Here is a 25,960-nt window from a genome sequence, read left to right on the forward strand (position 1 = left end):
GAGAGAGAGAGAGAGAGAGAGAGAGAGAGAGAGAGAGAGAGAGAGAGAGAGAGAGAGAGAGAGAGAGAGAGAGAGAGAGAGAGAGAGAGAGAGAGAGAGAGAGAGAGAGAGAGAGAGAGGGAGAGAGAGAGACAGAGAGAGAGAGAGAGAGAGAGAGAGAGAGAGAGAGAGAGAGAGAGAGAGAGAGAGAGAGAGAGAGAGAGAGAGAGAGAGAGAGAGAGAGACAGAGAGAGAGAGACAGAGAGAGACAGACAGAGACAGAGAGAGAGAGACAGAGAGACAGAGAGAGAGAGAGAGAGAGAGACAGAGAGAGAGAGAGACGCAGAGACAGAGAGAGACAGAGAGAGAGAGACAGAGAGAGAGAGACAGAGAGAGAGAGAGACAGAGAGAGAGACAGAGAGAGAGAGACAGAGAGAGAGAGACAGAGAGAGAGAGAGAGAGAGAGAGAGACAGAGAGAGAGAGAGAGAGAGAGAGAGACAGAGAAAGAGAGAGAGAGAGAGAGAGAGAGAGAGAGAGAGAGAGAGAGAGAGAGAGAGACAGACAGAGAGAGAGACAGAGAGAGAGACAGAGAGAGAGAGACAGAGAGAGAGAGACAGAGAGAGAGAGACAGAGAGAGAGACAGAGAGAGAGACAGAGAGAGAGACAGAGAGAGAGACAGAGAGAGACAGAGAGAGACAGAGAGAGACAGACAGGGAGAGGGAGAGACTTTTGAAGTCTATTTATTATCACAAAATACAAAAAAATTATATCGTTACATCAACCATTGGTACATAAAAGCAATGAAACAAAGGAAGCTTCAGCAAATTACTCAAATACAATTTAACAAATCGGAAGGAAAAGGAGAAGGAAAGAGAGAGAAGAAAAGAAAATATAAAGAAAGAAGAGAACATTAACTTTGTACAATAACCCAAAAGCAGACTCCAAAGGTAACATGAGTTGGTCCTCATGAACCTCACAAATTACTTTGTGACACCAAGTATTGGCGAACTCGTCAAGCTTATTAGCATCTTGGGAGAAAGAAAATTCAAGTTTTATTCTCGCTGACACGAGAGCATGAAAGAAAACCATGACGTCACATTGCCCAATGGGTTTTCTATTTAATTTTTCTCTCCTTGAGAGATATATTGCTAGTTTGGCAGTTGCTATGAGAAATATAAAAAGTCTATTTTCCTTATTAGGCTTGGCATGAAAACCAAAAATAAAGGAACGCAAAGAAAACACAACATTCATTTTGTGTGACACAAAATTTAACCAATTAAATCAAGGAATTAATCTCACGCAATTAATAAAAGCATGGAAAACATCTTCCAAACATGTACAAAATGGACAACACGTAGATGCAGGAGAAAATTTACGAACTCGCCTCTTGGAAGGGACTATCCAGTGGATCAACCTCCATTGGAGATCACCGGACCTTTTACTTATGAGCTTGTTATCCATGGAGTCCCATCCAGGTTCAGAGGGGGGTCCGGCAGGCATAAGTCTCTTCCACCGGGTTACTCCGTTTAAAGGTGTATCCCCTAGCAGTTGTTTGACACAAGACTTGTAAAGTTCTTTGCTGCTCGTCTTTTGAAAGGGTTTTAACCCCACTCCAATGGGGGGCAAGTTGTCTGGAATAAACTGTATACATAACTTGGGAAAACCCCACTCATTAAACAGTGCTTCATGTGCCTGGGTCCAAAACTAATCCCAGTCGGAACCATATCTGTGTGACCTCTCACAAGACTTTTCTGATCAATCTTTTGGAGTGAGTTTCTGTGAGGTCAGCTATTTCCTGTGCAGATTTCCATGTACAACCTGAAACATGCCAGAGGTGAAGTACTTTTGAGATTCCAGCTGATAAAAAAATGTTGGCAGAAGTCCCAACTTCTGGGAATACTGGGGAAGAGAAGATAAAAGAACAAAGATACTTGAGCGAACATCTTCGTTCCATAGGTGTCCTGCTGGCGGCACACTGAAAGGCTCTGCCAGGCGTTCAATAGACTCTGATAAAAATCAGAGAGAGATGTGTCAACACACTGAAGCAAGACCAGAAAACATTCACGGCCATATCCGAGCCCACCCGCCTGCTGCAGAATGTGAGAAGCCAGAAGATGGGTTTGGTAATTGCTCTTCAGATAGCATTTTTTTTTTTTACAGAGCATAGCCGAAAGGCCATTATCTAGCTCCTGATGTCGACCATCCCCTGGCCACCTTCGACCAATGGGCGGCACATAATGGTTGGTCGGAACCAGTGATGGCCTCCCCAGAAGAAGTACAACAGTTGCTTTTGCACTCCATTCACCAAGCCTTTCGGTGGTTGCAGGCAAATGAATCTGTGCCATAAACAGGAGGCAACTAAATTGTTGATGATCAGGACCCGACTTCTATGCGGAAGGTGGGGCAGGGCTCTCTTCCACCGACTTAATCTTTTTACGCCCGTTCAGGAACACTATCCCAGTTTTTCTGGCTATATTGTGGAGATTCCAGAAAAACCCCAAGCTATTTGACACTTTCATCCACCAATTTTAGCTTTGGAGGAAGTTTAACTGGCAGGATTAGTGTCATTCCAGGTAAATTGCTTTTCACACAGGGAACCCACAGTGCTTTGCTTTTTTCCCAGTTACACTTTAAAGACGAAGCAGAACAAAACAAGTCTAAACACTTGACAAGAGCGGCAATGTCATTGTCATTCTTTACAACCACCGAGACGTCATCCGCATATGCTGATAAAATAACTGAAGGGTACTCAAGAGACATAACTACTCCATTGACGTTTCTCCTCAATAGCACTCGAAGTGGCTCTAACACAAGAGTGAATAATAAGCCAGAGACTGGGCAGACTTGCCTTACCCCCCCCTCCCTTCTGTACCTGCATGGGGGGAACATGCTCATTGTTTACCTTAACCATACTGGATATATTATTATATAATAAGGCAATGTAAGTCCTGAAATTAGTCCCAAATCCATCGACTTTCAACATATGCTGCAGAAAGCCATGGTTTATGCTCTCAAAAGCCTTTTCCAAATCAAGAAAAATTAAACCAAAGTCAATCTGTGCCCAATTATCCTCTCTCAAGTCTCTTATGCAAAAAATGTAATCATATATGGAATCTGCCCTGTAAACAATAACTCTGATCAGGATGGACCAGATCACCAATTACTTTTTTGAGTCGATTTTCCAAGGCTTTGGAAAGGATTTTGTAATCAGTGCAAAGCAAAGAGACAGGTCTCCAATTCTTCATGTGTCGCAAGTCACCAGCCTTTGGGAGAAGGGACATTACCGCTCTTCTCAGGCTTAGAGGCAGTTCTCCATGCAACAAAGATGATTCCAAGACATGCATCAGTTCTGGGCGTAACAGCCCCCAAAATTCCACATAAAATTCAGCCGGTAGGCCATCAATCCCCGGAGCACTTCCAGAGTCCATTCCAGCCAAGGCTTGAGTTAACTCCTCCAGCATAATTGGTGAGTCCAAGTCTTGATGCTGGAGCTCAGTTAGAGAGGAGAGGTGAGAGGATAATTGGTTCATAATTTCATCACAAGCAGTTCGTTTTGTAAATAGATTGGAGAAGAAATCCTTAACACACAACCTTATGGCACTGCGATTAACGACAACTCCGTTGGGGGTCAAAAACAGAAAAGATTGTATTGGGTGACTTACTCGAGGAATCTAAACTAAAGAAAGATTTGCTAGGAGTATCGAATACCTTTAAGTTTTTCACCCTCAGTCTAAGTAACAACCCAGCTGCTTTCTCTTGGATTAACTCTCTTAACTGAGTCTTCTTTTCAAGTAATAATTGATAACTTCCTGTATCATTGCTGTTAGCCAGTTTACTTTCGAGGTGTACAATGTCAGCTTCTAAACAAGCCATTGTTATATTCTTAACATTTGTAGTGTTTGCCCTGAACTGCTGATAAAACACCCTAATCTGGGTTTTTGTATTGTCCCACCATAAATTCACTGAAGAAAAAGAGGATTTTCTTAGGATTTGGTTAGCCCAGAAAACTTGCAAAGCTGCTTTAAATCGATCATTTTCTAAAAGATTGGTACTAAATTTCCAATATGCACTTCTATGTTTTGATTGAGGGAGAAAAAGCGCCATGGTTACTAAGTGATGATTTGAGTATATCGATGGGGAGAAATCTGGAGAGACCACCGTGTTCCTAAAGTGTGAGTTTATATACCATCGGTCAAGTCTGGCAAAGCAAAACCTCCCTCTGGTGAGACGGCTCCACGTAAACTGGGATTCATTGGGGGTAAAGTACCCTCCATACATCTAACAAACCAGCCCGAGAAAAGAAAAACGATAAATCACTACAAGATTCGGGATGAGGTTCTGGTGTATTCCTGTCCATTCCAGGTTCGAAGGTCCAGTTAAAATCATCCCCAATGCAAACACAGCGACATAAATCAACCGCCTGTAAGTGATTGATCACAGACACAAAGAAAGCTCTCCGTCTGTGCTCCCACTAGGTGCGTACACATTAAATAGAATACAATGGATATTGTTAATGACTAGTTCAAGAGAGATAAACCTGCCTTTAACAATCTCCCGGAAGAGACGTGACTCAGGTGTGAGCCCAGGTCTCAGTTTGAAGGCAACACCCGCCAAAAGAGAGGACAAGTTGCTAAAAAAAAGCACTGTCCCCCAAAAAGATGACACCAATCATACACTACATTCTGAGTGATGTGTGTTTCCTGTAATAAAAGTATGTCAATGTTCTTCCGTCTCATTAAACATTTCACTTGAGCTTGGTGGCTGTGGTTTGCACCTCCACCATTAATATTTAAGGTACCAAAGGTGATTTTCTTCATTCAAAGGGTTCGGTTAGGTGTTGTGAAATCTCAACACCGGCTCTCGTCATGAATTTCCTGAGACGGTGAAACTGTGACTTTGTGAAGGAGAACTCACCGGCCTTTCTCATAATATCTTTGGCAGTTTGAATAAATGAAACGAGATCAGGAAATTTATCTTTGATAACTACATTTCGCTGTCGATAAGTTTCATTTCGGAAAGAAAGAACCAGTTGATGAGCTATCGTTGGCTAATCAGATGGAGGCTGAGACAACTCGGGCACCTCAACATCTTCATCAGATTCTGACAAATCAGACAAGGTACCTCCGGGGTCGAGGATTTCAGCCTCCAAAGTCACTAATGGAATGTTCAGAATCTCTGGAGATTCGCTGGAAAGCTCTCGTGTGTTACCATCATTTCGATGATGTTCCTTATGCTCAGAAGGAGTTGAAATCGTGGTTTCACACTCTTGCGGAGCATTATCTCCCGATTCAATCGGAGATCCCGGAGTACAAATTTGAATTTGCATCGGTTATGGGGCACTGAATAGGGACGTGTTAAACGCTGTCTGCTCGTTCACAGTACTTAGTGATGGTAACAGTTCATTTGGGGGTTTAACACTGTCTTTAGCATCACTATCTATTTCACCCACACAACAATTTATATTCTCAGAAATAATCTGCAAACTTTGTGATGTATTTTCCTCAACTACAGGACCGACTTCACGATATTTTTTTCCCAATACAGGTCGAAACATGAGGAACACATTGAGGTGGATTTTCAGCTACACTGTCCTTCTCCAACACTACCTTCTTTGCAGTACCGATAGAAAGACAAGCAGCTGATGCTCTCCGTTTTTTTGAAATAATAATGGGATCCTCAATCATTGCTTCACTACATGACGAATCAGCAGGAATAGTCAACAAATTTAGATTTACCTCATTTACCAGAATGGGAAGTGAAACACTATCATTCTCGACACCTAGTACCGGGGTATTGTTATCATTCGTCTCACTGCAGGTGGGAACAGCAGGAACAGGTAAATTTACGGGATTCACTTCAGTCTTTTCAATGGCGTTGAGGTATTTATATCCTTTTTACAATCCGTATCTGCATGACCATTTTCACCACACTTTAAACATGAAACTTTAGGGCAGAAACATTTCACGTGACCAAAGGTTCCACAGTGAAAGCACGTTAAAGAGGCCAACGAGGCATACATGTGATACTGGCGATCATTAAAATATACCTTGAACGAAATGTTCAACCCCGTGTCGTCGTCACGATCAGGAGGTACCATGTACACCTGCTGACGGAAACTCATTACGTGTTTTATTCTCTTGTCGCAGCTCCTTAGGGGGATCATTGACATTTTCGAGACAACTGTTCCATAACGAGACAGGACTGACAATAATACGCAGTGTGACCACTCCTCATTTTCATAAATGCCAAGGTGAGCCAATGAAAAAAGCCAATAATTCACAAGGTTTCGGAAAAGCGATGATAATAGAAAACCTATACGCCAAGAAAACCTATAGAAAACCAAGACGCCAAGGTGAACAATGAATAGCCAAGATCTTGTGAAAAAGCCAAGGAGTCGTCATACTGATAATATGTCATTCGGTAAAGGCCCAGTCACACCGTGACGTTTTAGCCAGCTTATGCCGATTTTTGAAAAGTCTGTCTGAAACGCTGGCACACGTCAAATACGTTATGGGTAAGTTTTGGAAACATTGAGAGCACGCTGAAAAACACTGCCATACGTCGTAGTACGCTGGCTTTCATCGTCGTACTTTGTGGTTGTCCTCAAATTTTAGCATGCTTGAAATTTTACGACGTATGCTAGCGTATGACTCACACGTTCTGCTACGCTGGCCATAAGTTGTAGGCACGTTATGCGATCGTTGACACACATTACTTGTAAGTTACTCATCAGTCGAAACACGTCGAGGTAATGTTTAGCGGACCCGAAACTTATTTCTAACCTATGAGTAACGTGTTGTAGGCACGTTACGCGATCATTGACACACGTCCACACACGTTACTTGTAAGTTACTCATAAGTCGAAACACGTCAAGGTAATGGTTAGCGTCAGTGTTCCAGACTCCCTGTTTTTTTTTTTTCTTCGGTATGACGGTGATGTTGACACTTCGATTTCGAGTGTGGTTATGATTTAAATCGTTGAGCGGCAGCCTTTTAATTATATTATATTATAACCGCACTAGAAATCGAAGTGTCAACATCATTGATGGTTTCGACTTATGAGTAACTTGCAAGTAACTTTTGTTGACGTGTGCCAACGATCGCATATCGTGCGTACAACTTATTCCCATCGCATGCGGAACGTGTGAGGCATACGGCAAGTACGTCGTAAAATTAACACGTTTAAAATTTCAAGACGTACTCCACTTACTACGACGTATGATAGCGTACTTTAGCGTTCTATTCACGTATACGAAACTTACCCATACCGTATTCGACATGCGCCAGCGTTTTAGACGCATTTTTCAGAGGTTGGCATACGCTGGCAAGATCGCCAAGGTGTGACTGCGATGTTGACACTTCCATTTCTCCGGCGGTTATGATTTGAATCGTTGTGCGGCAGACTTTTAATAGTCTACGCCACGTGATCGTCGGCGATACGTGCAGCGCGCTATGCATAAGTTAGACTATCGTTGGGCATAGGTTGTGAACGCTGACAACAGGCTAAGCATTCGTTGGTATAAGTTATCTATAAGACAACGAAGCGTTCTGTGTCCGTTACTAATATGTTATGCATACGACCAACTCGTTATGAATACGTCCGAATCTTTAAAAAAAAAACATCAAAACTTCAGCGTAAGCCAGCGTTTTACATACATTTTGATACGTGCCATTGCTGGCTAAAACGTCAAGGTGTGACTGGGCCTTAAGAATGGTGGAACATTAGACACAACGATATTAACTGCAGGAGTATCCATGGGGGAAGCTAACATAAAAACACCATTATCGGTGGTTAACCCCTCACTAACAACATCGTGAACAAAATTTTCATTAGACACAAACACAACAACTTTCTGATTCATTCACGATGCAGCGCGAACATGTTCAAAACCGATTATATTCCCGACTGCAAGGACGATGTCCTCAGTGAGGATTCCTTCTGGCGAAACGCACACGAGCGCATGTTTCCGCGTTAAATTATCAAACGCCTCATACCGAGGACGTGTATTTGCCATAACGGCGATTTAACTAACACCTCTTTGCACAGATCGGGCGAGAAGGTCAAAACCAAGGAAAACAAGACAAATTATAATGAAACAAAACGATAATAAAGCCTCATTGACACTGGGTTGCCCACACCCAAGTAGGCCCACTCTAACTCTAACTCTAACTCTCTCTCTCTCTCTCTCTCTCTCTCTCTCTCTCTCTCTCTCTCTCTCTCTCTCTCTCTCTCTCTCTCTCTCTCTCTCTCTCTCTCTCTCTCTCTCTCTCTCTCTCTCTCTCTCTCTCTCTCTCTCTCTCTCTCTCTCTCTCTCTCTCTCTCTCTCTCTCTCTCTCTCTCTCTCTCTCTCTCTCTCTCTCTCTCTCTCTCTCTCGGACAGAGGGTATAGAAAGGACAACTACAGAGAAAAAAACGAGACAAACACAGTAGGATAGGAGGAGAAGGAAAGAGGGGAGGCAGAAAGGAGAAAACCACACGAGCAACTCACCACAGCACAGAGCAGCTGTAGCAAGTGGCCATGACACCACACCCAAACAACAAACTACCACCAGGGCATGAGAGAGTGAGTGAGAGAGTGTGTGTGTGTGTGTGTGTGCGAGTGTGAGTGTGAGTGTGAGTGTGTGAGTGAGCAAGAGAGAGCGAGAGCGAGAGCGAGAGCGAGAGCGAGAGCGAGAGCGAGAGCGAGAGCGAGAGCGAGAGCGAGAGCGAGAGAGAGAGAGAGCGAGAGAGCGAGAGAGAGAGAGAGAGAGAGAGAGAGAGAGAGAGAGAGAGCGAGAGAGAGAGAGAGAGAGAGAGAGAGAGAGAGAGAGAGAGAGAGAGAGAGTTTTTATATTTTTATTATAAAAATAGAAAAAAAGCCCCCAAATGGGAGTGACATTTTCATTTCAGAGAAAGACAGAAAAATAGAAAAGTAAGAAACAATTTCTGAAGAAAGGAAAATATGAATCGGGTGGATGGCATACAAAACATTTCACAAAAGGAAAGACATTCCTCTAGGACTTTACAAATAACTTCCTTAATACACCATTTTGATTCAAACTGCGGTAATCTTCCAGTTACTGAAAAGAAAGCAAAATCCAATTTAACACGACTTATTACAAGATTTTTGAACAAAAACAAAGCATCTTCATCATTTACTCCAACACCATCAAGTTTTCTTTTCCTTGACTTATTTACTGCCATCTTTGCCTGAGCAAGCAGGAAATTGGCTAACACAGCATTGGAATTTTTGTGTGGGATATCCAATCCATAAATGAACACACAAGTGTTAAAAATCAAACCAAACCTCACAAAACAATTCCGAAGTAAAATAAATAAAGGTGCCAACCGTTGGCATTCAATGTAGATGTGAAAAAGGTTTTCAGATTTCTTTCAAAAAGGACATTCATCTACAAACAGATTTGAAAAACGGTGTAATAAGTGTTTAGAAGGAAGGATCCAGTGTACTAGTCTCCATTGGAGGTCACCATGTCATGGTGGTATAGGAGGGTGATAAAAACCTTTCCAGTTTGGAAAATAAGGTGGAGAACAAGGTAAGAGGTCTCTCCATCGAACCCTATGCTGTGTTATTTGCCGTTGTGAAAGAAATTTTACACAACCCAAATAAAGGTCTTTTTGTTTGGGAAGGCCATTGAAGCCTACGTTAAGGTGCTGTCACACCTTGACGATTTAGCCAGCGTATGCCGACTTATGAAAAATTTGTCTAAAACGCTGGTACACGTCGAATACGTTATGGGTAAGTTTTGCATACGTTAAGAGCACGCTGAAAAACACTGCCATATGTCGTAGTACGCTGGCTTTCATCGTTGTACTTTGCGGTTGTCCTCAAATTTTAGCATGCTTGAAATTTTATGACGTATGCCAGCGTATGACTCACACATTCCACTACTTTGGCCATAAGTTGTAGGCATGTCATGCGATTGTTGACACACGTCGACACACGTTACTTGTAAGTTATTCATAAGTCGAAACACGTCGAGGTAATGATTCGTGTACCTGAAACTTATTTATAACCTATGAGTAACGTGTTGTAGGCACGTTACGTGATCGTTGACACACGTCGAGGCACATTAAGCGATCGTTGACACACGTCGAGGCACGTTACTTGTAAGTTACTCATAAGTCGAAACACGTCGAGGTAATGCTTAGCTACCCAAAACTTATTTCTAACCTATGAGTAACGTGCTTTGAACCGACGTGTAACGTACCTCCAACGCATATTGAGGTATGCAGACGTATTTGATTGACGTCTTCTGGACGACCACAGAACTTACTGAACGTGTTTCTAATTTACAGCTACCGTATAATGGCGTATTGGCAGCGTTAAAAAACAACAAAAAACAACAATAACTTCCGATATTTCGTCACGTGCCGTTACATCACGTCCGGTTGCCTCTTCAGTTTGCTCATGTCTTATTCTTAGTTCTTCTTCTGTGAATATTTTCTGTTTGCGGATATTGTCACGTCGACGTCGAAACTTAAAAGCAAATGTCCGAATATATTTTAAAATTCGTGATAGACTAAAAAAATAATGATAATAAAAAGAACAACAACAACTTCAGATATTTCGTCACGTGCCTTCACGGAGCCAAGGAGAAAAAAAGAAAATTTGCCTTGAAGGAGAAAATAAGTTTCAGGTATGCTAAACATTACTTCGACGTGTTTCGACTTATGAGTAACTTACAAGGAACTTGAGTCGACGTGCGTCAACGATCGCATATCGTGCCGACAACCTATTCCCAGCGTTGCGGAACGTGTGAGCCATACAGCGAGTACGTCATAAAATTTTCAGCATGCTTGAAATTTCACGACGTACGAGACGTACCACGAAATATGACAGCATACTTCATCGTTTTTCAGCATGCCCTTAACGCATACACAACTTACCCATAACGTATTCGACGTGTGCCAGTTAGGTTCGGCAAATTTTTCATAGGTCGGCACACGCTGGCTAAATCGTCAAGGTGTGACTGCTGCGTGGTTGACACTTTCAATTTTCAGGCGGTTATGATTTAAATTGGCGTGCGGCAGGTTTTTAACAGGCTACGCCACGTGATCGTCGGCGATATGTGCAGCGCGCTATGCCTAAGTTAAACTATCGTTGGGCATAGGTTGTGAACGCCGACAACAGGCTAAGCATTCGTTGGTATAAGTTATCTATAAGACAACGAAACCTGTGCACGTTACTAATATGTTATGCCTACGACCAACACGTTATGAATACGACCAAAACTTTAAAAAAACATCAAAATTTCAGCGCACGCCAACGTTTTACATACATTGCCATTGCTGGATAAATCGTCAAGGTGTGACAGCGCCTTTAAGGGGGGGACAAGGAAGAGGGCTGGCAAGAGAAAAAGCACATACGAGTTCAGGAAAGGTTGAGAGAGAAGGTATTCAATGTGTATTTTGTTCATTGCTTTGCTGGTCCTGCTCCTAAGCAGGTGCAAGCAGTGTGTATGTCCAAAGCACACTACATAATATGCGTGCCACAATTCGAGAGGATCGCACACCGACCAAGCTTGCCAATGCATCAGCTCCGATCCAGCTGTTGTTTGGGCTGAGAAGTTCTGCGACAGATTTAAGGCCCTCGTCGGTAAAGCGTTGAATAAAACACCTATCATCAGGCATATCATGGAAAAAGGAGTTGTAGAACAAAGGTTCTTCCAGAAGCATCTGTTTCGTGTAATAATGTGTAGCTCTTGTTATTGTCAGAGCTTGCTCTATCAGAGCATTTAGCATGCTCTGATAGAAACCAGAGAGGGGAGATGTGTCGATTTTGGAAAGGTCCATCAGGAAAAGAGAGTGGTCATAGCCTCGCCTCCCAGCCTGATGCAAAAGGTGATGAGCGATGTTGACCCATGGTGGAGAGGGTCACGTGTATAGCATGTGAAGAGCAACCGAGAGTCGAAAGGCCATTAACCGGCTCTTTATGTCGACCAGGCCTTGGCCTCCATCGGTCAGTGGTAAAATGAGGACCCCAGGTCACAGCCAGTGTTTTCCGTCCAAGAAAAAGGACACGAAGCACTTCTGAAGCTGTTTAAGCACGTTCCGCATACGCAGGCCATAAGTTGTAGGCACGTTATGCGATCGTTGACACACGTCGACACACGTTACTTGTAAGTTACTCATCAGTCGAAATACGTCGAGGTAATGTCTAGCGTACCCGAAACATTTCTAACCTATGAGTAACGTGCTTTGAACCTATGTGTAACGTATCTCCAACGCATATTGACATATGTAGACGGATTTGACGTCTTCCGGACGACCACAGAACTTACTGAACGTGTTTCTAACTTACAGCTACCGTATAATGGCGTATTAGCAGCGTTTAGGGGAATTGGTATATAAAAATGGGTTTCAGCGGAACCCGTCAGTATTCCAGACTCCATGCTTTTTTTTTTCTTCGGCATGACGGTGATGTTGACACTTCGATGTCGAGTGCGGTTAGGATTTGAATCGTCGAGCGGCAGCCTTTTAATAGACTGTACCATATGATCGGCGGCGATACTCTGACGCGTGCAATGCATAAGTTAGACTATCGTTGGGCATTAGTTGTGAACGCCGACAACACGCTAAGCATTCGTTGGTATAAGTTATCTATGTTATCGAAACGTACTGTGTACTTTATTAATACGTTATGCATACGTCTAACTCGTTATTATACGCCCAAAACTGGAAAAAAAATACAATAGTTCAGCGTATGCCAGCGTTTTAGATACATTTTGATACGTTGCCATACGCTGGCTAAAACGTCAAGGTGTGACAGGGCTTTAACAGGGTTAAGGACCGACAAAATACCCCAAATTTTGGCAGTTTTTGCGCAATTTTAGCAAAAACTTCTACGTTGTATCTTATTAAATTCCCAATACATGTTTTCAAAGTGCCAAATTTTATTATTTTCATCAGGCAGGGTGTCTCATTAAAGAATATGTCAGTTAAACGATGACAGAATGTTCACAACCAGGTAAAGTAACCCTTTCTCTGACATGTGCGCAGTTCGAGTGAAAATTCTCATTTATCTAAAATCGGCATCTTTTATGGAAAAATGAACTGTTGTCATGGAAAACTATGGAAAATATCAGGGTTACTATTAGAAATTGATGTTATGCAAGGTATTTCATGGACTTTTATGCTGCCAAGGGGTAAAAGACCCTCTGGAATACCACTAATTTGGCATTTTTTAAACGATTTCCAGCCAAACTCATTACATTGTAATTTTCGATGGTATTTCATACGTTTTGAGATATTCTGTGCAGTTTGTCCTGAGCAGGGGATTAAAAGGAACCCAAAATACCCCCACATGTAGCAAATGTACTGTAAATAAATACAATTAATAATGATAATGACAGTTGGAATTTTCTCCCATGATGATATTATAAGTTAAACCAAGACACCAAAGGTGGCGTTGCCACTGCTGATCTTTTGTTTTTGGCATCATGACACCTGTGCCTCTGTCATGCATGGCTCAAACATGTCAAATCTTCTTATCAACTTCAAGACACTGACCTCAAGAAGAGGATCATCACTCATTGTATTGGTCAAATTAGGCCTATTGAACAGGTAGGATCTTAAAAAGAAAACCAAAGATGTTCTCATAGTACAAGATCAAAGGATTAATGAAACTATGTGCTTCAGGATACATCAACTATGCTCGCTACACTCCAGCGTATATTGCAAAGATGAAGCAGTTGGAACAAACTCAGCCAAGAATGTATGAACACATGATGCAAGGTGGATTTGTTATGCGAAGATCCCCACATAGAACATTTAATTGTGTGCCAACTGACCAAGCCCTGGAGCAAACTATAAATCAAGAAGAGAAGAGTCGAGGAGGCATCATCTGCTTCACCCTTCGTAAAGGGGCACTTCTGCGCTGGCTGATGACACGACATGCCACTGGCGAATAATCGGAGTCTTTCAAAGACCTTTTCCAATCTGGTTCAAAAGCAAAGCTTCAGAAGGAGCTTGGAAATGCACGCATGAACGAGGACAAAAACAATCTGAAGAATATGAAAGAATACATTGTCAGCTAGTGTCAAAATCCGTTTAATCTAGATGAGGTACCAGAATAGCTTCTAAACATCACCACCGGTCAAATGGCATCTCAAGAAGTTGAGAATTCTCTGAAGTGTATTCCAGAAAAAGGAAAAGCAGCCTATGAGGACTTGGTCAAGAAAGAATTGGGACCGAACATTCAAAGAGTTTCTGGGACCCCTTGAAGAAAGAAACTGTGTTGACATTTTCAGATATGAAGAAGGCACTCATCAATGGCAAGCACCAAAAGCTGATCATTGATACTGAGGTGTTGTTCAGGTGGCTATTGGCTGTCTCAGAGAGTTGTAATGTCGATTTGAGGAAGATACTTTGTTACGAACTGGCCGCCGTGCCACCAGCACTCTTTCATGAAGATGGGTCGATGAGGAAAACTGCAAAAGCTGACCTTACCAAGAAGCTTGAGGCAAATTGTGCGGATGTTCCAGCAGAGCTGCCACAAATCTCGGCAATACCTGAACCCACATCATCCGCATACATAATTGATGGGATGGCTATGATTCAGAGTTTGGATGAAAATCACTTCACAACATTCCAAGATTTAGCTACAATAGTTCAGAAACGACTATTATGACTTTTCAGGAATCCTTCATTGGATATCAGTAGCATTACAGTAATCTTTAATCGCTGTGATGTCGAGACATCAATCAAATCATCCGAAAGGCAGCGGAGGGGTGCCAACAACATGGTACTAACATACCAGATTCAAGGAGGCAGACAGGTTCCAAACTACCGCCAGTTTCTGAAAAGTGGAGGCAACAAAGTCCAGCCTAGCAAACTTCATCTCTCAACATATATTGGACAATTACGAACAATTACCAAATGAGAAATCAATTATTCTGGCGGGTGGTTTCGGTGATGGCAAGCTGGTGAAAGAAGTACAACTGCTTGGAATCTCATCCATTGACTCTCTTCAGAGTACACAGGAGGAAGCCGATACTAGGATAATCCTCCATACCATCAGTCTCTCACATGACCATTCAAGTGTCATTGTTCACTGTGATGACACGGATGTCCTGGTACTGTTTATCTACTATTCTAGTAGAAAACAGCTGGCTGACAAGGTATACATGTACACTGGGCATTCCAGAAAGGAGAGATACATTCAGTCCATGAGATAGTTACTCAGTTAGGACCGACTGTTTGTGAGTGTCTCCCTGCCATACACGCTATCATTGGGTGTGACACCACATGTTCTTTCAACAGAATTGGGAAGCGAACAGCTTATTCTACACTGATCAAGAATGCACAAGCATTGTCAGATATGAAAGGATTTCATGAGGCTGATATAGACACGTGTTCCACTGTCACGGAAATTTGTGCTTCTGATGTATGGCAAAAAAGGCAAAGACTTGGATTCATTGAATGATCTACATCTCCATTTGGCCACGACCACAGACAAGCCAGCATCTATGCTTCCCCCAACCGAGGATGCATTCAAGCAGCACATCCTATGGGCCAAGTATCAAACTAAGATTTGGTGCAACAGCCATGTTGCTAACCCACCGTTGATATCACCAGTTGGTCATGGCTGGTCCGCTTGTGAAGGTGGTGGAATTACCCAGACTATGTATACTCAAGATTCCGCTCCAGCTGAGGTTTGAGACTTAACACACCTCTACTGCACTGACAAAAACTGTGAAAACGGGAGGATGTGCCCTTGTGTCCTTGCAGGACTGGAGTGTATTGACATGTGCAGCTGCACTGACTGCAACAATCACAGCAATGTCATACAATAGGAAAATGAAAATGCAACAGAGATAGACACTGTTTTCGATATTTAGATGCATGGCCAGCTGATTTCAGATGTGATCAGTCTTGAAAGATTCATGAGAGGGTTTCACTGTGCAACAATATGAACATATTGAATAGATTTTATCAAAGGTGTGAATCTTTTTATCCAGGTTCAACTGCAATTTCATTCATGAGACAATCTGACTGGTTCATCAAATCAGACTCGGGACTATTACAACATGTAATGACAATATCATGCGAAAAAAGAGGCAATTGTGGCATAAAATTAGTAAAAAAAAAATGCCGATTTGGAGGTATTCCAGGGGTCTTTTACCCCTTGGCAGCATAAAAGTCCATGAAATACCTTGCATAATATCAATTTCTAATAGTAACCCTGATATTTTCCAAAGCTTTCCATGATAACACTACATTTTTGCATAAAAGATGCCGATTTTAGAAAAATGAGAATTTTCACTCGAACCTTGCACATGCCAGAGAAAGGGTTAATTTACCTGGTTGTGAACATTCTATCATAGTTTAACTGACATATTATTTAATGAGACACCCTGCCTGATGAACATAATCCAATTTGGCATTTTTAAAACATATATTGGGCATTTAATAAGAGAAAACGTACAAGTTTTTGCAAAAATTGCACAAAAACTGCCAAAATTGGGGATATTTTGTGGGTCCTTAACCCCCAGAGGAGCCTAAACCCCCCTGAAATATCTTAAAACATGTCCAATACATAGAAATACCCTGAATATTCAACCATTCCACATGGATTTTATCCTTATTGAAGTAAATAATGAATTATTGAAAATGGCCATTTTCTCTTATGTTCCCGCACTCAAGGGGTTAATTCACCATGTTGTGCAGAATTTCAACAACTACAATCTCAGTTTTCAAAAACTAGACATCCATACGGTTCAAATGAGACCGGTTTCAGCTTGTTATTCCTCCGGTAGGGGTATCTCCTAAATTAGAGCCCCTTTTCAGCCCTGGCCACTACACTACTTGTGCTCATAAATTAAAGTCTCGTGTTCATGTCTAAAATTTTAGATTCTGAAATATTAAAAGTTGCATAGTTTCCAACACTTGCTCACTCAAATTAAATTTATGAAAGTGTTTGAAAGTTGTCCAAATGTTATCTGGCTATTGACCTCTAGCAACATCAATTTCGAATCAGGGATATTTAAGAAAAGAATAGGCCATTGTGTGTCAGTAACCTTGTTGAATTATCTGCTTGGTGTTAGCTTTGTGTAATTTGGTGGGAAAGCAGAGATGTGGATATAGCACAGGCATTATGGGCCAAGTGACCTTAACATATACCTCAATCACTTTGTGAAAGAACTCATCCACTGTCTCCTTTCACACATGAAGAGCTACAATGAAGTGGATGAGTATGAATTATGTGGTTGTTGTCAAGTGGGTGTTCCACAGCCACACTTGGTCCCAACGTCACTGAGAATGACAGCTCATGATTGCATTCGTATGACGATTCATGATGCCAGCAAAATGAGCAGTTTTGACATTGTACATCACACACTGTACATGTTAAACCCAGAACACACATTGCACACCTCACACCGTATATATGATAAACTCAGAACACACATTGTACACCATTTTTTCCAAACAGCTTTTACATTTTCTCAGATATACAAAAACATAAAAATGTCACGGAGACTTTTAAACATTTTATCGACTTCTTCGATATGAAGAAAATAATTCAAAACGACCAAATATAAGTTTGACCCCCTAGCAATGAGAAATACTCCTCAAAAGATTACTTGAAAAAACAAAAAAAACCCCAAAAGATTGAAAATTAAAATTTTGTGACGACATCAGCTGCAGCCAAACTTTAATTTAATTTTAGCAATACCGATCATGTACAGCCTTTTTGACTGCTGGTTGCATCATTGGTTAGTGGCACAGCTATACCGCTGATGCAGTGCCCCTATTACCAGTACACTGGTGCTTATTTCACCAACCTCAGAAGGATGACAGGCTGTGTCAACCCCCCGGTGTATTAATTCAGCAGCCAACGGGGCTCAAACTCAGGACCCTAGGATCACCAAACCACCACTCTAACCGCTCTAGGATCCCAAGCCACCACCCTATCTGCAAAGTCAACACCAGGCTTGTATTTTAGCAGTGATTTGGCACCATTGCGGTGTTTTGCATTTTGCAAAGAAACTTGTAAATCTATAAAGTTGGCAGGCTGAAAAATAAATCATGGCCTGCTGATTGATGTAACACATATTACCACCAATGAAATAATGCATGCGTATTTCAAATATACAACAGAAATGGAGCAAATGATAGACACGTTGACCTTTTATCCCAGTATTTCATTGTTAGGGCTGCCAAGGTAGTTCAGAAGAATTGTACTCGCCTTCAAACGGTCTAGCCTGTGTATCACCACCGATTGGGATAGGATTTGTTTAGAAGCTGCTGCACAGGTGCTTTGCATGCAAAGTATTGCTTCGTAGAGTGTGCTGTCCCTTCAGATGGGATGTTAAGCCAGCTGTCCAATTTTATAGCAGTTGCTTGTGGATGCTAAAAATCCCATGGTGCCTTTCAGAAAGCGTTGGCTGTGTGTTGGCAATGGGGTCACCTTTGAAATATTTAATCAGGTTGAGAGCTGCTCCTGTAGCATACCACAATGGCATAGTGACTTGTCTAGGGTATATTGTCAGCCATAAGTGCTCATGACTCGTCATTGACATCATGATCGCAACAAAATGGATTTGGAAGATTGAATGACTAATTCCTATGTTACCTTATATCTTACCCACATCCTTGACAATGAAGATTACATCTTACTCCAAATCTCAGCCACCAAGCCTATCCACTTTATTCTGAATCAAATCTGTGGAACTATATCCATTGTGATAATTCATTTGAATGTGTTAGTTATAATCACCACCTCACATCCAGAGTGACTCACTTGCTCTCAAGATGTTTTCCTTGCTGCTGCAACGAGACTGCACCTAAAAAGAAGTAATAATAACAATAATTATAATTTCTAATGAAAACTATTCAGCAAATTTATCATCCCCTGTGAAAGACAAAATTAAATGTGATGATACAATGCAACCTCACACAACATCATAAAACGAATGGTCCATGATGAAGGCCGCCCCTTGGCTGGAACACGAAGACTGAGCTTTTGTCTTTTGACAGTCTTATTTAGCTTGATGGTGCCTTGTTGGATTCATTGCTTTTAGCAAAATGTGTTTTTCTGATTACAATTCTTTTCCTGAAATTTTAAAAACAACATGAACCATGATCTGATTCATGCCTTCCAGTGTAATGACAAGCAAGAGATGTTCTGGATCATTGTCTCATGAGGCTGACACAACCACCGTCAACAACAATGTCTTCGAAAGACAAACAAGCATCACACAGCAGAGAGACAGAGAGACAGAGAGACAGAGAGACAGAGAGACAGAGAGACAGAGAGACAGAGAGACAGAGAGACAGAGAGACAGAGAGACAGAGAGACAGAGACACAGAGACAGAGAGACAGAGAGACAGAGAGACAGAGAGACAGAGAGACAGAGAGACAGAGAGAGAGAGAGAGAGAGAGAGAGAGAGAGAGAGAGAGAGAGAGAGAGAGAGAGAGAGAGAGAGAGACAGAGAGACAGAGACAGAGAGAGAGAGAGAGAGAGAGACAGACAGACAGACAGACAGACAGACAGACAGACAGACAGAGACAGAGACTTTTGTGTCCCTTTATTTATACAAACTTAGAAAAAAAAAACAGTTATACATAAACATACAAACAAGACAAAATAAAAGGGTCAAGTACACAGCTAAAATGTAATGATAAGATCATTGTGGTCCACTTTACACAAAGCATTCCTGTGATACTATTTCTGCTTAAACAGTTCAAGGTTATTAATATTTTGGTGAAAATAAAATTCTGCACGTAATCTGGCCACGGCAAGGGCCTTAAAAACAGTCAAAACCTTGTAATCAGCATCAGGGTTGCAATTAGTTTGGCTTTCCTTGTCTTATAGATTGCTAATTTCCCTTCAGCTATTATAAAATTGGCAAGAGCAGATTCAACATGACTTTTGGAATTTAACGGTAATCTAAAAATAAAAGTACGTTAAGAAAATACAATTTTCATATGACAGTACAATTGTGATAAAAAGGGTAAAAAGTGAGGTCAGTCTTGCACAGTCAACATAGGCATGATATAAATCTAAAGAGGCCATACAAAAGGGACACAAAACAGAATTAAAAACATTAAAATGATGTAATAAAACATTCATAGGTAAAATCATGTGAACAATTCTCCAAGAGATATCACCAGTCCACTTTATAATCGGTGGGACATACATGGCAGCCCATTGTGGGAACAGAGTGGACCCCGGAGGCAACGTGCCCTTCTATCGGGATCCAAAACTATCTTTGCACACATTAGGATGCCATATGGTGACACAAAGGTTGTACGGGCACTTTTTAGCAACACGAGGAAGTGGAGAGGAAGACAGGATCACCGTTTCTGTTAATGCCAGTGATGTTAAACACAACAGCTGGGAAACAGTTCTGAAAGAGCGCATTCCAACGGTAGTCGCAATATGCCCGACTGAGTGCCATGTTTTGTTCTCGTTCCGCAGATCTCATATGAGACATATACCGGAGTTTATGAAGCATTATATGTAAGCACGTGATCGAGGTATGTTCAGAAAAATTGCATTGTAGAAGATAGGCTCGTCGACAAAGTTGTTGATGTTGTAGTGAGCCATATCTCGGTGCACTACAAGAGGCTGCCAGGCTTGCAACAAGTCTTGGTAAAACAAAGGCAATGGAGAGATGTCCACATGTTGCAAGTCCATGAGAAAAAGTTCCTGATTGAAGTCGAGCATGCCAGCCATTATCAGCAAATGGTTGGCAGTGGGGCGCCATGGCAGTGATGCAGAAAAAAGAAAGCGGTGGACAGTGGCGACTCGAAAGGCCATCAGTCGGCTGAGAATGTCAATAAGACCATGGCCACCATCTGCCAATGGAAGGTAAAGGACTTCAGGCTTGACCCAATGTTTGCCACCCCAGAAAAAATCAAGCAGATGTTTCTGGATTGTCAGCAGCAATGCTTCAGGAGGGTGCAGGGCAATAATTTTGTGCCACAAGGAAGCCAACAGGTTATTGATCACGAGGGCACGACTTCTGCACGACAAGGTAAGTAATATTCCTCTCCACTTCTCTAGTCTATTATCAATTTTGTTCACTGTATTTAACCAGTTCTTAGCCATAAAAGCTGGGGTGCCAATTTATACACCGAGATAGCGGATGCCTTCCTTCTCCCACTGCAAATTTCTGGGAAGATGAGGCAAACCAACAGCCGGGGTATTGCCAATCCATAGAGCTTTACATTTGCTCCAATTTATTGTAGTTGTGCAAGCTGAAGAGAACTTTCCAAAGTCATTTAATAACATGGTGACATCATCACGAGTACGCACCACGACACACACATCATCAGCATATGCTGAGATAACAATTGGCCTTTTATTTGGCATTACAGGAAAGTCTGGTAGACTAGCACGAAGGCAAATGAGGAGGGGTTCAATATAGAGGGAGTAGAGAATGCCAGATAATGGACACCCTCGACGGACTCCTCTTCCAACCATCAATGGTGCACACAGGCTATTATTAACTTTAATGATGCTAAAAACATTATTATGTGCATGGCTCAAAAAAGTGGGTACACATACTGTTACATAAAGGGCAAAAAAAAGTTTAGGGAAACATGAAATGCAACCCATTATGTTAATCTGCATGTATTCAAATAGCAAAATCTAAATTTTTAGACCTGCAGCACGTCTGCTTTTAAAGTTACCACTGAATATATAAAACACTGTAAATACATGTTCGAATTTCGAGCTTGGTGTCAGCGTTATGTACGGAATGAGATGAAAAAAACAACGTAAATATTATATTTTGGGATAAGAAACAGAAAATTTTTATTCTGCCTTTTTAAACAGGCTCAATATGTGACAGGAAAAAGAAAAAAAAACAACACATTTTGAGAGAGTCCGATGTTATAAATTACGAAGAAAACACAGAGTTCAGTAGCAAAGAAAGCCACACTTGTAAGCGAAAAATAACATTAAAATCGAATCTATTTCTTTCGAACTTTTGAAAATAATCACCTTAAACATGAAAAGAAAAACATAATTCTTACCTCTCGGATCCTCACGAAGCACCAAAAAATTCTCGCGTTGGTTAAAATGAAGAATTATCAGACAAATGCGAGTCACCTCGTTCGGCTCGGCGTCCTCACGCTGTATTCGTAGTTTACGGCTCTCGCAAAGACACAGACACGAAGATAAACGCTGCGCTCGACGGCGAATGGAAATGTGCTGACACGTTTGCAAGTGCCTATTATATCCATCAATCGGGGAAGTTTGCAAGATGGCAAGATTTTCTAATGCTAGCGCTATTTGCGTCCGACGAGAAATGATGATTCGTATATAACGGGACTGACACGAAAATCTAGACGGGATTACTTGCGGTCTGAATTTTATTTTTCTGATCACAATTTTGATCAATATTTTTCTGCCGTTAGACTGTCATATTTCCAAGAAATTAAGGGAGATTTGGAATAAAAATCGTAAGAAACATTATCAACACTGGACTCCTTTTTCTCGATGCAGTGAAAACGAAGCGTCATGTACGAATCCATTATTTCATCAGATAGGGTAGATGCCAGAAAACCCGAATAGGGAGACAGAACATTATCAAAACATAAAAGAGACACCAAAGTTCACATTCTGAGTCACCACACTCAAAATAACTGTCACATCAGAAACATACAGCAAAATAAAATTTTTACCAATCAAACTGTTACATTTCTAAGGTTACAATACCCATATCTGTTGCTTTAATTCATCTTTAATAAAACAGGGAAATGGCGAGTATGATATTGCCGGTTTCTACAGGTTCCCCAAGATGTCCACTTTCATTTCTGACCATTTATGGTTTGTCTAAGTACCTCATAATAGTTTGATGTGGAATTTCCCACAAACATACCACAGCATACCCACTTTGTGAGCCATGCACTTGTACAACAATGAGACATGGGATATAAAAGTTGCCACAAAACCAAACTGTTTTAAGGTGTAAAATACATATTAATGGCTAATAGAATCGAAAGCTTTCTATTGGTCAAGTAAAAACAAGCCAGCATTCTGCTTTTGAAAAGCACAGACATCCCACAAGTCACGAATTAAAAAAAATATTATCATGAATAGACCGATTTGGAATTCAAAAAGATTGATCAAAATGAATTCAAAAGCGAAGAAAAGGCTTTACACGATTTACAAGGGCCTTGAAAAAGATTTTGTAATCCGCACAAAGCAGAGAAATAGGCCTCCAATTCTGCAAGGTCTGGAGATCTCCTTTCTTCGGGATAAGGCACACGACTGCACAGCGACAACTAAAAGGTAACAAACCATCTTGTAAACAAAACATAAAAACATCTAAAAGTGTTGGTCCAAGCAAATCCCAAAATTTTTAGAAAATTCAACAGGTAAACCATCAAAGCCAGGTGCTTTATGATCATGAAGATCATTAAGAGCTATTAAAAGTTCATCTGCAGTAAAATCTTGTTCTAAAGAGTGTTGTTGCGATTCTTGCAATTGTGGTAGATTTTGGGTAAAATCAGACATTGCTCGTTCATTACTTTTCTTTGTGGTAAAAACATTCTTGTAAAAATCCCGAATAAAACACTTCAGCTGAGCATTGTTTTCAATAACTTGTTCACTGTTAAGCTTACGTTCAAGTGATGGACGATTAGACCATTGGTCCCCAACATGCGGCCCGTGGGTCGCATGCGGCCCGCAGAGTCCTATACTGCGGCCCACGAGGACTTTCCAATCAAAACACATTTCCATGTAGCAATTTTAAAGGGGTTTACACAATACCGCTGTCGGCCACTGCCGCTTACCGCCGGGAGGAATCAATTCAATTTGATTTTATCTTGCGGCAGTATTTAAAATTAAGTACACCCCAAACGGAAATTTGTTCAGAATAACAGTGCGTGAACAATCGATCGATCGAATACATATAAAATTTATTAATTAAAAAAACAATACACCAATAAACCCAAACGTTGTATCGATTTCTCAACACAAACGTTGTGTGACAATATCAAGTTTCTCAAGAAAATGCATCAATTTTTTTCTGGCTCCCAACATCTTTGGGAGTAGTGAATGTGGCCCATGGGATCAAAAGGTTGGGGACCACTGGATTAGACTTTGTAGTTTTTTCAAAGTTAAAAATGTCTTTACAGCAAGTTTCTGAAGTCGACAGACCTTTCACTCTAAGTCGGGTTAGCACTCCGAGAACATCTTCTTTAATTAAATAATTCAATAGGGCTTTGTTTGTCATAAAGCCACTGGCATCGTACATCCTTATCAATAATAGTCGTGCTATCTTGTAAAATGAGAATTTCATTCTTTAAAATACTTATCCTAGCTTGCTTTACATTGGTGAAGTTATTCCTATTTTGCTGACAGAAGACTTGGATTTGTGCTTTTATATAATCCCACCATTGACAAAGATTGGTAAAATCGTTCCGTGATTCTGGAATTCGAAGCCAAATTTTTTAAAAAGAAGATAAAAAAAGGAATCATTTAAAAGAGAGGTGTTAAAAGACCAATGAGAAGTATTCCTCTGAGGACTAGGAAAAGAAAGACGCATTTTAATTAAAAAATGATCAGAAAATCCAGAGGGAGTGATGTCAGTAAAACTTACACGGTTTAAAAAAGAGAGACCAATGTAAAATTTATCAAGCCTTGCAAGTGACAGGTTATTTAACAAGCAACGGCACCAAGTAAATTGTTGAACGTTCCCATGCTGTAGTCGCCAAACATCACCAAGATCATGTTGTAACAAGAGTGTGGACAAAGGCCAAGCAGTAGCTGGGTGAGGTTCAGGGCTGTTCCGATCTCTGACTGGATCTAATGTACAATTAAAATCACCACCTAAACACAATAGGGTATCGGGAGTGAGATGATTAAGGAAAGTGAAGGATTCAGTGAAGAAAGCTGTCCTGACTGTACTTTCACTTGGGGCATAAACATTGACAATTAAAATCCGCTGGTAGTTATATATAAAATCAATTACAGCTAAATATCCAGGTATAATTTCTTTAAAAACAAGAGAGGAGATGGGAAGACGTGGAGAAATATAAAAAGCAACATCCGCACTCACGGAGGCTGTGTTACTAAAAACCAAGTGCCTTTCAACTTCAGCCTCCAGTCTGCCACGTAACTCGCAGTCGCCCGAGTTTCTTGTAAAAGAAGAATATCTACCTTTACATTATTAATGAGCTGCATCGTTTGGACTTTACGTAGAGGATTACGTCCTCCGTTTATATTTAAACTTGCTATAATCATAATCAAGAAGTTTTTATGCATTCAAGTGCTTCCTTGCTTTAAGAATATATTTTTTCAGTCTTTTTGCAAGAAGTGCTGGAAATGGCAGCAACTTCTGGGTTCTTAACAATTATTTGTGCTTTCTGGACAAAAGCATGCAAGTTGAGGATAAAGTAATTTAGATCTTGTCGCTTCTTATGTGTATTTTTATGTAAAAAATCTAAGATATCAGAAATAGAGATTAAAGTATCATCGAGACTACTATCTGGGGGGAGCTCCTCGCCAAAAGCACTCGACGTCAGAGAAGAGAAACCCAGAGAAGAGAAACCGTCTGAATCATATTCCTCATTTTCCTCAGGGCCTTCAGCCATTTGCTCAATCTCCATAGTTAATTCAGGAGGAGGGACCAAAGAGGAACACTCTCAGTGGTTACTTCCTTGGGTGTGTCATTAACGATCGTGATGGCGATGTCGCTATCTTTAACAGGAGCACTACAAGGTTGAGATGACTCAGAGAGTATGGAGGGGGTAAGTCCAGTCTGGGGGGGGACTGGTAGTAATAGTTGGAGGTTGCAAACCAGGGAGGGAGGGGGAGGGGGAGCAGGGAAGGAAGGAAGAAGAAGAGGCAGGAGCGGCAAGGGGAGGGGGAGGGAGAGAAGAGCAAAGGGGGGAAGGAGGGGAGGAAGGGGAGAAAGAGGTGGAGGGGGGAGGGAAGCATTAGCGTCGTTATAAGACATTTTAGAGATACCAGGTGGTTCAGACGAGGAATCAACTGGTGAAACCGAAACACATGGGGCCT

General features: G+C 41.3%; 1 protein-coding gene and 1 pseudogene across 1 annotated transcript in view; both read right to left on the bottom strand.

Annotated features, from left to right (window-relative positions):
* LOC147032500 (gephyrin-like) overlaps positions 1 to 25,960 on the bottom strand; it is a 194,093-nt gene that overhangs the window by 151,122 nt on the left and 17,011 nt on the right. Inside the window, exon 2 of the mRNA XM_085870185.1 lies at positions 18,724 to 18,766. Within this exon, the coding sequence (XP_085726311.1) occupies positions 18,724 to 18,766 (43 nt within the window). The remainder of the gene's footprint in view (positions 1 to 18,723; positions 18,767 to 25,960) is intronic.
* Positions 4,794 to 6,149, bottom strand: LOC147032502 (uncharacterized; annotated as a pseudogene).

This window comes from Eptatretus burgeri, chromosome 2, assembly GCF_056783735.1.
Source record: "Eptatretus burgeri isolate ZD-2024b chromosome 2, Ebu_testis_v1, whole genome shotgun sequence".
NCBI lineage: Eukaryota > Metazoa > Chordata > Myxini > Myxiniformes > Myxinidae > Eptatretus > Eptatretus burgeri.